The following is a 14,218-nucleotide window of genomic DNA, read 5'->3' on the forward strand; positions in this document are numbered from 1 at the left end:
TAATGATAGTGGAAAGAACATAGAGCTTTGTTCGTGTTCAAATACACCATTTAACAAGTGTAAAAAAGAGTCTTAAATTTGCTACTTGAATAGTAATTCAGCACTGTGGCACAGAGGCCTAAACCGAAGCTCTCTAAAAATGTGATGGTTGTCTTTTATTAGCTTGTCTATCTGTAAGGTATTATGGTATAATACTTCCAAGTTTGAGATAATTAAGTAACTTTAACAGAGTCCTGGTAAAATAAAAGTGGTTTTGACAACTTGAATATGGGATCATACCTTTACCACACTGTCTTGTAAAACTCATAGAGAGAGAATTTCTGCGTTGCCATTTTCAAGTTGATTTGCTGCATCTCTGTATTTTATTGATACACGGAATATTTTCATCAGCTTTAAAATGACATCTAAACATAGTTGTAGCATTATTCAGAATCACTGAATGTCAGTCATGCATGGGAACTGCATAGTATAAAAATGAAAAATATCTATATCTGTTTTATTTCTGTATCTATTTCTGTTTATATCTGAATTAAAAGGATGTTTTACACAATAAATCCCAAAATTTCCACACAGTCTGTACACCGGAGAATTTGAACAAGTTCAGTAATTTAAGCAAGTTCGATCCTTAGATCTGTTTTGCTGTTCTTAGCTAGATACCACCTATTCCTGTTTAGAGTTTAATAACAGAACAGAACTCTGTGGCATATATAAAAATGTTATAGGACACTTTTTTCAGTTTTTAGTTCATTGTAATGACTTGCTGGTTTAGAGATTTTAGCTATGTTTAAAAGAAATACTAATATATAACATACATAAAATGTAACTAGGCTTTTGAATATAACTTGCATGTCAACTGAAAGTGCAAACTGTTGTGGAATTCAGTAAAAATTTAAAAGATCTTTTATAATTTTCTTTTGTGTTTCAGCGCACAAGGGCGTCCAGTCTGCTCAGGTGAAGGAGCACAGAACAGCAGTCTTGGACTTCATTGAAGATTACTTAAAAAGTACTTAGTATTTACTGAATAGTTACAAATGGATGATTGTATTTTCCAGGATGGGAATCCTGCTCTTTTTACCTGAAATTTTGTTTACTGCTGTCTTTAACAGGAGTGTGCAAGCTGTATTCTGAACAAAGAGCCATCCGAGTTAAGCGAGTGATAGACAAGAAAAGACTGTGAGTAGTGTCAAAAAGTTTAACTGTCTTTCACTTGTAGGGCATTCAACAAAACTATTGTTCATGTTTAGATTCTAAGGAGATTGTTTAAGCTTGGAGCAGCTTCTGCTATTGCAGAACAGGTGCATTTCATCTTACACTTCAGGCACGTGAAGTCAAGTCTGAAAGTGGCAGAGTGCCATTATACTGTTGTAGTTCTCATTTAGGTAAAGGACAAAAGCACCAAATCAGTAAAATATGGGTTAATAAACCTATTTGACTTCTACAAATTCACCAAATTTTTTTTTGGTTTTTTTTTAAAGATCCTATCTTTCTACGGAACAAGTGACTGTGTTTAAATACTATTTGAGATGGCAGGTGTTCAAGGCAAGCAGAAACGTAATGAGAATAAAAAACTAGAATGTAACTTCTGAACTGAAACAAGAGCTTCCACTTCCTATAGTGGCACTTGTTGAAGGCTGCTAATGTAGAGCCGAAAATGTCTAGGAGACATTAAAGGTGATGTACTTGCTGCCTTTTTCATCTGGGGAGATTTTTTTTCAGTCAAATTTTAAACCCAGTACTTCTTCACTTTCTTTTTCTGCATACTCCCAATTGCAAGAATGATAAAAAGTGAGCAGGTTTGCAATTTATTTAATACCTATTGTCTTCTCACTCTGCATTATTTGAATAATAACTTCAAGGTCCATTATCTATATTTTAATGTAAAAAAATATAGTTCTAGAACATGCACATAAATAAATTCCTGAGTGTTTTTCCAAGACTTGATGCTGGTTTATCAGTTTGGTGTTTGGGTTGATCAGCTACAGTTGCACTGAACCCAGAGAGGTGTTTTCAGAATTCGTAAGATTATTTTATTCAGAATGATTCATCCTGATTAAACACAATTAGATTCACTCAAATATATCCTCATGAGACATAAACTGTAGTACATGTGGAGGATCAGACCAAAACCAAGAAAACAAAATACATCAAACCATTTCTGAAATTTGGTAAGAAGTAATGAGAGCAAAGTAAGGCGTTGGTGGTTTTGTAGTGCCTGTAAGTTTTCAGAAAAGAAAAAAAAAACATACAGAAACAAACTGTATGATATTTTTAATGTGTAAAAATATGGAATCGTATCAGTATTCTTCATGTGAAAGAGCTTCAAAGAAAGATCATTCCTGCAGTTGTTGCAGCAGGTAATGAATACAAGCTCTTCTGTTAGTTGTACTCTTACGTTACTGTTTCCATGTGAAATCCCAGGTTCAGGATTTCTTTCTCAGATGAACAAACAGAGAAAAAACCTCAATTTGATGCATTATTTCAGAAGTTAGAGTACATTAAGAATTAAGAATTAACTCAGAAGGTACTCCAGTTCTTTCTATTGGAGGGTCCCTCTCTTTATGGATGCAAGAAGCAGAAAACAGATGTTGACCAGGTGGAGTCTGTATGCCTTGCAGATGTGAAATAATGGCTAAATTGTTATTTAAATTAAAATTCAATTCAAATAAACATCAGGGCATAATCCAATCTTTATTATGACTTAAAGAAAAACAGTATCATTGATTTGTAATTTCCCTGAGGATTTCAGCAGATGCTTTATGTGATAAGAACGTGTACCCTCTCTTAAAAGAACTAGGCGTCCCTTAAACAGTGCATCCCAGACACTTTGTTCATTTTAAACTGAAAGTTTCCTGTATTCCTACACTGTGCACAGTAAGGACAACAAACAATAAAGGAATATGTTTCTTTAGAAATAAATTAATCCTAGTGCAGCTCTTCTTTCCTGCAGTTTAGTCGATTTCAAATACAGGCATATCAGACAATACTGAAAAGTTTGCCATAGAAATATATTTCATCATGTTTCCTTTTATATTGATAACTATCCTAAGCTCTTCAACAAATTGCCTGAGTGTTATAATTTACTTACAGAGGTTGCCTTTATGTATTCACTCACATTTTTTGATTAAAAAGATCTGCTGGTTAGGACTTGTTTTGCAGAAAGAAAAGCTGAGAAATAGAAACCGGAGCATTTTTTTCTGTAAAGGTAGTTGGTTGTGATTTTCTGTTTTAATGTTTATTGGTATTCAAGATTGTATTTAATTTTAATTTTAAACTTCTTTTGCCATTAGAAGATTTTGTGAATTATGTATGCAATTATTCAAATCAAGCTGATATTTTTGTTACCTGGGGAATTGGTGTTTTATTAGTATTAAAACTATTATTTGAACTGCACAGATATGTAGGTAAGTTTTGTGGTTTTTTAATTATTATTATTATTATTGGGCAAATTTGAAAGGGAGGAAATGAGAGTAGAATTCTTCTCTGTAAAATTACCAAAAGCCCAGTACTTGCAGAGGTTTTATAACTAAAAAATTCCCTGCAACTGTTTTTTCTTGTTAAATAGTGATCACTCATGATGACAATTGCATTATATTCTGTTTTTCACAGAATTTTTAAATAATGGTTTAGAATTTGGACACAATGCAAAGAAGGAACACAAAAAGCAACACGTCCTGTTAGTCACAGGGGGGATTGCAAATCATAATGAGATTGACGGTTGGTTATATTTGAGAGGGTAGGAAATGATAAAGGGTAGGTAGGTAATCACCTGGCACAGCAGGTGTTTCCACCCACTGGTTTTTGGTTTTTTGGTTCTTTGCCTTCTCCAACAGCATTGCGAAACATTTAACTGCTTGCTGGGTAGCAGTTACAGAATTCATTGTAGACAGCATTAAACCACAGAAATTTACCAGAAAAAAATGTTATCCCTAATTTTCAACATTTTTTGATGCCACACTGATACATACTTGACAAGTACTTAATATATAATCAGTGAATAAGTTTCTCGTGTTTTGCACTGCCTTTGTATTAAAATTACCTAATAGGGATTCAGAAGTAGTATAAGAAAGCTAATTCTATTGTATTTCCTATATGAGAATTAAAAATATAAAGTAAAGCTATCATTATTATTTGAAAAAAAAAAGAAAAAGAAGTAGTGCTTGGACATTGCTACTAAAAATTTTTCAGTATAATGTAAATGTTGGCTTTAAAAAAAAAATACACTGGATTTTTGAAAGGAAGTTTAATAAAATGTCAGTATTTTTAGGCTGTAGCCTTCAATATTCTCAACTCTAAACATGTGGTGCATTTTGTCCAGGAATACTATTCATGCTTTCTTTGCCTTTGTAACAATATTTCAGTGACAGTTGCTAAGTACATCTTGTATCTTGGCTGGAACAAGTTTAATGTGAAGTTTCCAAGAGTTGAAATACTGAATTTAGTAATCCATTCTCATTTTACAGAAATACATCTGTGTAGTATCAGGTAAATCATAGGCTCTTGTACTTCTAGGTCCAAACTTGAACCTGAGCAGAGCAATGTGTCCAAATCTACTCTTTCCACTGAAAAATCTTCACAGAGTCCTTTAGAGGATTCTGAAGAAAAACTTTGTGCTGAGGAAAGCAAAGGTAAGAATAAAATGTAGTTTTACTTTTTGTGGCAAGGCCTGTCTGGTCGATAGTACTTCCTTCACTTTAGAAGGGCCAGTTGCTATGAGCGGCATGTTTTTCATTTCATCTTCCTTGAGCTGATCAGGTGAAGCATATTGTGAGACTGAGGAAGCAAAATCTTAAACCTTTTGACACACCAGCTAAACAAGTCATACACTTTGCTGAATTCTTCATCCTCTTAATAACTTCTTTATGAACTCTTCTCATTTATTTTTATCAATATCATATCTTCTGAAATTTGTTTGAATTTGTCTGAATGCAAGGAATGAGAAAGTAGGTCAACAGCTCTCTGGGAACGTTCTGTAGTTTTTAAGCACAGAGACCTTGAGTTGGACACTTCTACACTAGGAACTCGAAGGTGGATTATGCTCACAGAGGAGGTTATTGGCTGGTCAGATCCAGTAGTTTTGGGGCTTTCTTCTTGACAACATTTGAGTTGCGCTGCTGGGAGGATTGCATCTCATCTTTCAGTGGGCAGGCGATAGCCAGAAGTCCAAAGCAGTATCTCTCACCTTGGGGTCATTTCAGATGGTGCAGGTCTTGTGAGAGCATTGGTTTTCATTCCTGGTTGCCTGATTCTCAGGCTGAGGGATAGAAGCCATTTCAATTCTCTTAGCCATTTCAGCCTGTCCTGGGATGTGTATGCTGGCAGAGCTTTGGAGCAGAGTGCCTTTTGGAGTACCACCATTATGCAGATAATTTCAAGTTTCATGCCTGAAGAGAAATCTTGTTCCTGTGATTCTGAAGTTGCTTTCCTTGGCTTGAGGTCTCCTACTTGTGTCGTCTAAAGGAGACGAAGGTACCCTGTGATTTACAGCAGGAACTTTTTTCCTTCTAATTACATTACATTGCGATAATACTTTATCAGGATAGAACAAATGCAATGGTTGGCCATATTATTCTGATAAACAGTTGTTGTTTCTTTAGTGATTTTTATTAAAAGAGTAAAGCTCCTCTGTTAGGTGACTCCGGGGCCGTACAGAGAGTGGATTCATGAGAAGTGGATGCTCCACTTCTGGATGAAGTCTCTAACACTGAATTACCTCACAATGTGTGAATGACTTCATTTTCTGATAATGGCTTTGCTTATCTTCCTAACCAGTTTGTACTTCTGCAGGCCTCTCAGTGTGCCTTTTTTTTTTTCCCCTCTGACACTGAATTTATCATAAGAAGTACAGGTTTTGATTATGTGCCATTTCTAGTGCTTACCTTTTTATAGTGTCTTAAGTGATGCAGCACACAGACACATAGATGAGTTTCACCTTAACTTGTTATCAGTCTTTTGCAGCTGTGAGCTGGTGCCACTGGTGAAGCAGCAGCATAGTAGCATCTTCATTGCCCTGTGCTCTTTCCAAATGTCCCTACAATCTCTGGAAGTGTGCATTCCCACCACATAGTGTCATTACAATTTTTAGCTCCAAAAAATCTGTGCCACACCATGGAAAATGCTGTTCCTTGGTTGCCTTGGACACAGCAAACCACTGCAGTAAATAGAAATGCAGCTATTTTATTGCACATTAATTTTGATTACTCCAGTTCTCGCTTTCATTAGATTTTAATTTTTATGAGAAAGTAGGGATCCTGCCACACAAGTGGTGCTGCTGCAGTACTTATGAGGGGTTGCTGACTAGACTTTGAGAAAACTTGTATATCAAAGTAAATCTGTCTGGAACAGTATGCAAATGCACACAGCCTGTGATTCCTCACATAAGGGTAAGTGCTGGTTGCTGCTGCTTATAAGATTCAGCCTTGTGACTTTGCTGGTAGGTGGTTGTCAAAGTATGAAAACAACATGAACAAGATGACTAGGAAACAAGCTCAGTTTAAATCTTACAGCCTTTGATTTATATATATTTTTTTTTCCAAGTAACTTTTCAAATTTTTAGGAAGCCAGAGAAATGTTTGCATTTTGAAATAAGCACTTTTCATCCTCAGGATGCTGGTGGTTTAGAGAATGGTGATGATTTGTTTTTATGAATTAGCCATCAGTAGCATGTCTGGGTCCCTTGGGTTAAATCTCATCTCTAAAGATACTTCTGAGAGCAGCTTGTGGTCCTGTCCTTAATTTGAACACTATGATGAAGAGCTGAATGGGAATACTTGATGTGCTGAAGCACCACTTGGGTTTTGTCTGTTTTTTTGGCAGAAACCAAAGCAGAATGTGATTACCTTTATTTTGTGGCAAAGCACCTGTTTACATTAGAATTATAGTGGACATATCGCATGGTAGGAAAATAGTCTCTCTGGAGGGTGCTTTTATATACTGGCAGTATTTATTTGCATATTACAAATTTGCTGTTTAGTTTATGGAAATAAATGTAAATAATGAGTAGCTTTTGAACTGGTCCACAAGCTTAGCAGCTGTCTCCTTTCAGCATGGAAAAAGGTTCAGAGGATTTGATAATTATTTTATATCCCTGTCATGAATTAACTGCTTGTTTCTGAAATAGAAATGTAGTTTGGCTTTTGATTGCTGAATTGCAGAGAAGCATTAATGTCAGCTCTGTGAAAGCTGCAGAAAGCCCAAAACATACCAGTGACAGGAGGAACCCTGGGGAGATACATGTTTCTTGCTTACCTCTTACCATAAGAATATTTGCTTATTAGCCATCACGTTGGATACAGGTGCTGATTTTAACAGTGCTGGCAGGGCCTGAAACTAATTGGCTCCTCTGGGATAAAATAGGAGGTGGTGTTTTTTTTTGGTTTTTTTTTTTTTTTTTTTTTTTAATTTTTTTTTTTCTTTTCTTTCTTTTTTCTCCTTTTTCTTTTTTTTCTCTATAAACTAATTATCTTATTTTGTTTGAATGCAGTAAATAATTTATTGTAATTCTGATAGAATGTAAATACATAGATTACCTAAACAAGTAAGTTTTGTGTTTCTGTGAAATAGATTTGAAATACTGATAATACCCTATGAAAAAAAATAGTTGGATGCTTTCTAAACAATCTTTAAAGAGATTCTTGGGTTTATATTTTATTTGTCATGAGAAAGAACTGATCTATTTTTTGGGTTTTGGTTTTTGGGGTTTTTTTTCTAATTTATTATAGTCCTTATCCACATTCCTTGTTTGTAACATTGTTTATGCATGCTGTTTAGGTTGCTGGAAGGCCAAGAAAAAATTTATGAAGGGAGACAAGCACAATATTCTTTTACAGTATTAATGTGTTCAAGAGTTTGCACAAATAAGCATGAAGGATAAAAGGGAAAAGCTTCTCCTTGTATCTCTTTTCATATATTTTTAAATAGGACTACTCCTTTCAGAGGCTTCCCAAGACAAGTCAGTCTCTGAATGATGATGCATCAGTGCTGCTTAAGCAATTGAAAAAAATTGTCTAGGAGGTTGTAACAAAACAAATTAAAATACACATAAATGGTTAAAAGATTGATTGAAATAAAAAGGAAGCCTGAAATGTATCAAAAGGTAAAAACTAAATCTTTCTGTGCTTTAATTTGCAGCCTGCATCTGATGCATCAAAGCAGGTTGAGGGTTGATGCATTGTGGGGTGGTACAGATCTCTCTTGGGTTTTGTAAGATTGTTACAGCCACTGGGGAGAAGAGAGGCTCTCTCAAGGCTGCAGTATTAAAAGGTTTTTAAACACTGACGCTAGAACAGCTTCAGAAACAGTGGATTCCTGCAGCACAGTTTCTTTTCTCTCCCATTCTAACTTCTTCCTCTATAATCAGAAGTATATAATTAAGCCTAAAATTAAATCTTCCAGAAGGGAATAGCCCAGAAATAGCCTTTCAAGATCTTTTATGTACAACTCATACAAAGATTTATGCAGATGAGTAGCTTTAATCAAAGGGGAAATACTACTGAAATGAATGAAGCAGCTTTGATGTGTTATGGTTAATTTGTGGGGTTGGAGCTGATTCCTGTTATATGCAGGAAGACCCCTTGCACAGTGTGGTGTGGGATTTGCACTGCAATAGGAAGTTTAAACAGCATGATAAAATTGAGTTTGGCTGTGAGCTTTGCTCAAAATATCTTTGAGATTCTGTCTTTAGTTTCTGGAGGAGCTGGTGGTTCTGTCAAGTCTCACTAGAAGATAATATTTTGCATATAGACTGTCATTTTGAAAATTGTGTGGTTTTATGTTAAAAGACAACTGCTACCGTTATTTTGTGCCCTAGAAATTCTTAGTGCATTATGAGCTGTTTTACATCCTTCTCTGTCAGTATGTTAATGCAACTCCCTTTAGTTGACAAAATTAAACCCACATGAACACTTTCGGCCCTGTTCAGAAATTAAAGGTTATTGATACAATTTTGTGCTGTAAATGCAGGGTGGATCTCAGTAACTGACAAAGGAGATACAATTTCATCATCAGTCAAACATGGATGAAAAATTGTTTTGACTTTACTATTCAGTGTCTCAAGTGTTCGTGGTTCTTTTACAGACAGGAATCTGCCTGATGCCCAAAGTAACCTTGGATTATGGGGGGATGGCAGAGGTGAAGATGAGCTGTCACCTGAAGAAATACAAATGGTATGTTTATCCTGTGTCCAATTGCCTGTTTTATTGTATTTTCTGCTGTATTCATGTGTGGTTAAAAAAAAAGGTACATATTCAGCTAAATTAACTTTTATCATTCTCTGCAGAATAATGCCATGGGATGATACACCTTTTGCTTGTGACTTCCTGGTAGCAGTTAATATTTAAGAATGCTACAAAATATTTGCATGGAGACATGATAAAATTAATAAAAACTATCTTTCAGCAACTGAAATTAAAATTGTTTTCAACCATTACAATTACAAATTGCTTTGTTTAGTGAGGAAACAATAAAAGTCAAGGCAACATCAGAAGAATCATTATGAAACTTGTGAAAGAATAAATTGTTTGCCCTTTTTTCTTGGACAGTTTCTAGAACACACATAGTTGTACTATTTAGCTATTACTGTGAAGTTATACTTAATTTTATTTCTTTTATTTTTTTATTATCAAAATCAGGTTGGTTTCCTAGAAGGAATAACTACAAGGTGTCTGTCACAACAGAATTTCATTAATTTTAACTTTTTTGCATTTCTCTGCTATCAGCACTTTTATGGATTGATCCAATCCTGTTTACATTTGAATAGAAAATTTCTGACATAGGCGTGATTGCTGACAACCTGTCAGATTTTTTGATATTCCTAAAATTTATCATTTTAAACATAGCTCAAATCTTAGAAAACCTCTCTACATTAGCACACACTGCCTTGGGTTTATATAAAGAAAAACCCATTTCAATCAGTAGCTGTGCAGATACCAGAACAGTGAGCTTTATAGGACAAAGGGCTGCAGCAGTATGACTTTGTGAAGCTTCCTTGGCAGGGAGTCGAGGTGTTCCCAGATACAGCGCACATCATTCTTCCAGTCAGAGATGAGTAAGTTGCACATAATTATGGTATGGCTTGTTAAAAAGATAATGTTCTTCAGAGGCTGCTGTGTATGCCCTCATATTGTTTTGAGTGCCAGTCTAAAATCTAGAGGCTTACTCCTGCTTTCTGTTTTCTTTGAAAAGATAATTCTTTATGTATGTTCATTCTCCTGTCTTTAGGCCCTTGCTGTCAGCTTCCAGTGAAACAGGGGAAACGAGAGTTGGGGATGATGGCTCTGACAGGGCCTTCTGACTGAAAGCTAAATGCGGGTTGTGTTCTGTAGGCCTAGGATCATAGGAAAAATCTCCTCTCTGAAAAGGTTTTTGAGCTTTGAACAGGTGGGGAAGTAGTGGAGTCACCATCCCTGGCGGTATTTAGAAGTCATGTAGACATGGCACTTAGGGAGATGGTTTAGTGGCGGCCTTGGGTTGTTATCTTGATCTGTAAGATACCTTCTATCATAAACAATTCTATGAAAAGGGTGGCTTGCAGTCTGTAAACTGCTGTGTTGGTTTTAAATTGGGTATGTGTCATATCATACTTAGCAAACCCTCAATCATGGTTCCATGATCCTTCATGTAGATAAAATAGTGAATTAAAGCCCTATTGTTGCTAAAACACCAATTCCTATCAGTATTTTACTCTCAGGAGAGAGCTTGACATTGTTCAAAATGTTTGCAGGCTACTGCATGATTTACACAATAAATTTCAGTTTATAACTCTGAATACAGGTATATTAATGTTTTTTGCAGTTATTGTGAGCAGGTATCTTGTGATTGCAGTGAGTGGGAAAAATCTGTCTCCATTGTTTGGAGTCATGAAAATATCTACTTTCCTCTGACTTTTTCTTTTATTGGTTGGTCTTGTCTTAAATTCAGGAACAGCACATCTAATGACTTCTCTAATGGGATAACTTACAGAAGTGGTGATTATTTCTTTCATGCCTTGGATTTTTAGCTATATATTAAGCAGTTTGTCACTTTATGCCATACTTCAGTAACAGCATTTCACTGTTATAAAAGAGGCTATTTCAATAAGCCATAAATCGCTGAGCTAAACTGATTGCTAGAGCTTGATTTTATGTTCCCAGCGTGTAAATCCCTTTGTGACGCACTGGTATATGATGTGTTCGGTGCTCAAACCCTTTGTTCAATTGCCTGTTTTAGCATATCTTAACTGCTGTCTGTGCAAGCACTCCATCAGCCATGATTTCAAGTTGCAAAGATCATTTAGCCGTTTAAAAGGCAGTCTGTGCCAGTGGAAGGTTTTAAATATCAAAGGGACTCTTTAAAGAATACTTTCTCAAGTGGACTTGTTCTGTTTGTAAAGGATTAAAGTAATTCACTGTTTCTTTGTCTTCTCAATTAGTTACCATCTCAGTTTTTTAAGGCAGCAAAATAGGGAATTTCTGATGTTGAGTATTTGTACAGATATCCTTACAGAAGTCAGAAAAAGCAGTTGCAGCATGGCCTCACTCTGGCGATCGCAGCGCTAAATCTCGTGGCTCTACTCCGTTGCTCTGTGCCTTGGCCTTGTTGTGAGGTGACTCCACGAGAACCAGACATACACAATAGTCATGAATATAAAGCAATGCAGTGATGAAGCACCTTCAGCCATCTGCTGCTGTGAAGTAAATGGCACTGATTTTAGCGATTATATTTTCAAAAATGCTCTGCTCTGTAGGTGGTGTCACTACAGACAGCAGTGACAATGACACTTGAATGTACTGCAGCACTGATAATATTTTGACAAAACCATTGGATCTTTAGAGTGGAAATCAATGGGACTTCATGGAACTGTGCAGTATGTTGCTCTCTGTTCCCCTTCAATTCATGGAGCTGGGCACCTTCCCTGAGACCTCTACCTCACAGTGAAGGTGGCAGTGCCCAGTAACCTTCCTCTTAGACTCTGTGGAATCCTTTAACCCAGGAGAGGACGCTGTTCTTACCAATGAGGTAGACAATGAGCCTCTAGTACAAAAAGAAATCTGGATGTTACAAGAAATAAATTTTTTTTCTTCATTCTTTATGATAGAAATTGCCTGTGTTAGAAGACTAAACCTTTCTCTGTGAGATTTACTGTTACCCTTCTTCAAACACATACCTGTCATTTCAGAGTCACTTCTAGGAAATTAAACCTATAAATTTCATGTGTCATTTCCTTCCTTCCCTTTTTCTAGTTTGAACAGGAGAACCAGAGGCTTGTTGGTGAAATGAACAATCTCTTCGATGAAGTCAGGTACAATTTTCTGTTACTTGACAGAGGGCCAGTCCCATGCCCAGTCAGCCCTGTGTGCAGGACACCTGCCTGCTCTTGCTCTAGTGCTGTGGGAGCAGCTGGGACAAAACACCAGTGCTCAGGAAAGGAACAGTGTGCTGTCCCACTGCATAAAGAACAGTAGTACTGGTTACATTTGGAAGGTTTACATCCTCCCTTATCCAAGTTCTAAAGTACTAATTTTTCCATTTCTGTCCTGTTGTCTGCTGGATATCTAGATAGCAATAGGGAGATGCCATTGCTGACCCCATGCAGAGACAGGCAGTGGTGCCATTCACTCTCCCCAGTTGTTCAGAACACCCAAACAGCTGCTCGAGCTAGAAACTGACTTTTGGGTGTCAGTCCTAGGCAAGGTGAACTGCACACACCACAGCAGCATATGAAAAGGGTGTGTCAAAATCAACTGCTTAAGGCCCAGCATGGATGTTATCATATGCAATGAAAGAAGGGTGAAACCCTGGCAGTGAAAGCTGCTCACTGAGCACTTCTGGGGGTGCCTTTCCCAAGGCTTCACTGTGGGCTGGTTGTCTTCCAGCCAGGCACTGTCCAAGCCCTAGTCCCAGCCCACTGCTGCCTCACAGACTGACAAGGCAGTGGCCTGAGCAGCCACTCACCGGGCTGGAGGGTCTCAATCTGCCACCGCAAGACATTTGCACTAGTTTCTAATGGAGTATTTCTGTTCTTTGCCAAGACAAATTGAAGGAAAAGTGGTGGAAATCTCCAGATTACAAGAGATATTCACTGAGAAGGTCCTGCAACAGGTTAGTATAATACTACAACAGTAAATACAACTTGAGTATTTTCCTGGGAGCATTTTGGTCTTGATTGCCAACTTGTGAACAAAAAATTAATGCATCTTTGATACAAATGTGATACAATGTTTTGTTTCTCAAATTCAAAATCATGATATTTACTGTTGTTACTCACTAGTATGTACCAGGAATGGAAAATGAGAGATATGTGTTAGAGTGATCGCTCTGCCTCAGAACTGGTGTCCTGTTATTTAACAGCATCTTTCTGGAAATGTTGGCACCTCTTCCAAAAGAGCTGGGAAAAATCAGGTTGTTTGACTCTAGATAAGGGGGAGACATCCTACTGGTCTTGGTGGTTTCCATTCAGGTTCATAAAATCACTGATAAAGAAATTAAAACTTAAATGTATTACTCTCTGCCTTTGCATCAATGAAACAAAAATGTTAGTAATACCAGATTTTATTTTAGAGTTTTGATTGTTCCCCAAGTCCTTGGAAGTGGGGTTTTTTTGTAACATTCATTACTATTTCTCAATTTTATTTCTTTTTTAAACAGGAAAGTGATATTGACAATATCCATCAATTAGTTGTGGGTGCAACAGAGAATATAAAAGAAGGCAATGAAGACATAAGAGAGGTAATATCTTGAAGTTGTGTTTTAAACTCGTTTCTCTTAACTTCTTTTCCCAGGTGTTGCTTTAAAAACAGCATGTGTGAGCTTGCCCACGTGACCAGTGCAGTTGGGTGTTGGGTGTCAGGACAGGGGTTTGGGAAGACAGTTCAAGGTAGCTGAGCTGCTCAATAGTTCACACTTGCTAAGCATGATCTGAATAGCTACACAGGACTGCAGAAATCTACTTGGCCTCAGCAGTTTTTTTAATCATGAAGGTCACCTGGCTTGCATTTAAGCACCTGTGAAGATTTTTTTTTAAAAGCGGGGGGCGGGGGGCACAAATTGCAGACTACTAGAGAATGCTGAAACGGTTGAAACAGAATGCTGGGTATTAGCAGAAGAGACTCTTTACCACCCTGAACACCTCTTGCATGCTCCTAGTAAACAAATCTCTTCTGCTCTTTTACTAATTGGAAAGAAAGGATGTTTTCTTTTGGGAACTGAGATTTCAATAAAAATTGAGTTCCTAGATTAGGCTACT

At 36.8% G+C, this 14,218-nt stretch overlaps 1 protein-coding gene across 2 annotated transcripts in view; it reads left to right on the forward strand.

The window, feature by feature from the left end:
* The window catches only part of STX18 (syntaxin 18), a 61,880-nt gene that overhangs the window by 45,230 nt on the left and 2,432 nt on the right, over positions 1-14,218 (forward strand). For both annotated transcript variants that reach the window (XM_040063812.2, XM_040063813.2), the window contains exons 4-10: positions 926-1,003; positions 1,107-1,173; positions 4,510-4,625; positions 9,073-9,161; positions 12,216-12,274; positions 13,005-13,074; positions 13,621-13,701. In XM_040063812.2, the coding sequence (XP_039919746.1) occupies positions 926-1,003; positions 1,107-1,173; positions 4,510-4,625; positions 9,073-9,161; positions 12,216-12,274; positions 13,005-13,074; positions 13,621-13,701 (560 nt within the window). The remainder of the gene's footprint in view (positions 1-925; positions 1,004-1,106; positions 1,174-4,509; positions 4,626-9,072; positions 9,162-12,215; positions 12,275-13,004; positions 13,075-13,620; positions 13,702-14,218) is intronic.

Source organism: Hirundo rustica, chromosome 5 (genome assembly GCF_015227805.2).
Source record: "Hirundo rustica isolate bHirRus1 chromosome 5, bHirRus1.pri.v3, whole genome shotgun sequence".
Taxonomy (NCBI): Eukaryota; Metazoa; Chordata; class Aves; order Passeriformes; family Hirundinidae; genus Hirundo; species Hirundo rustica.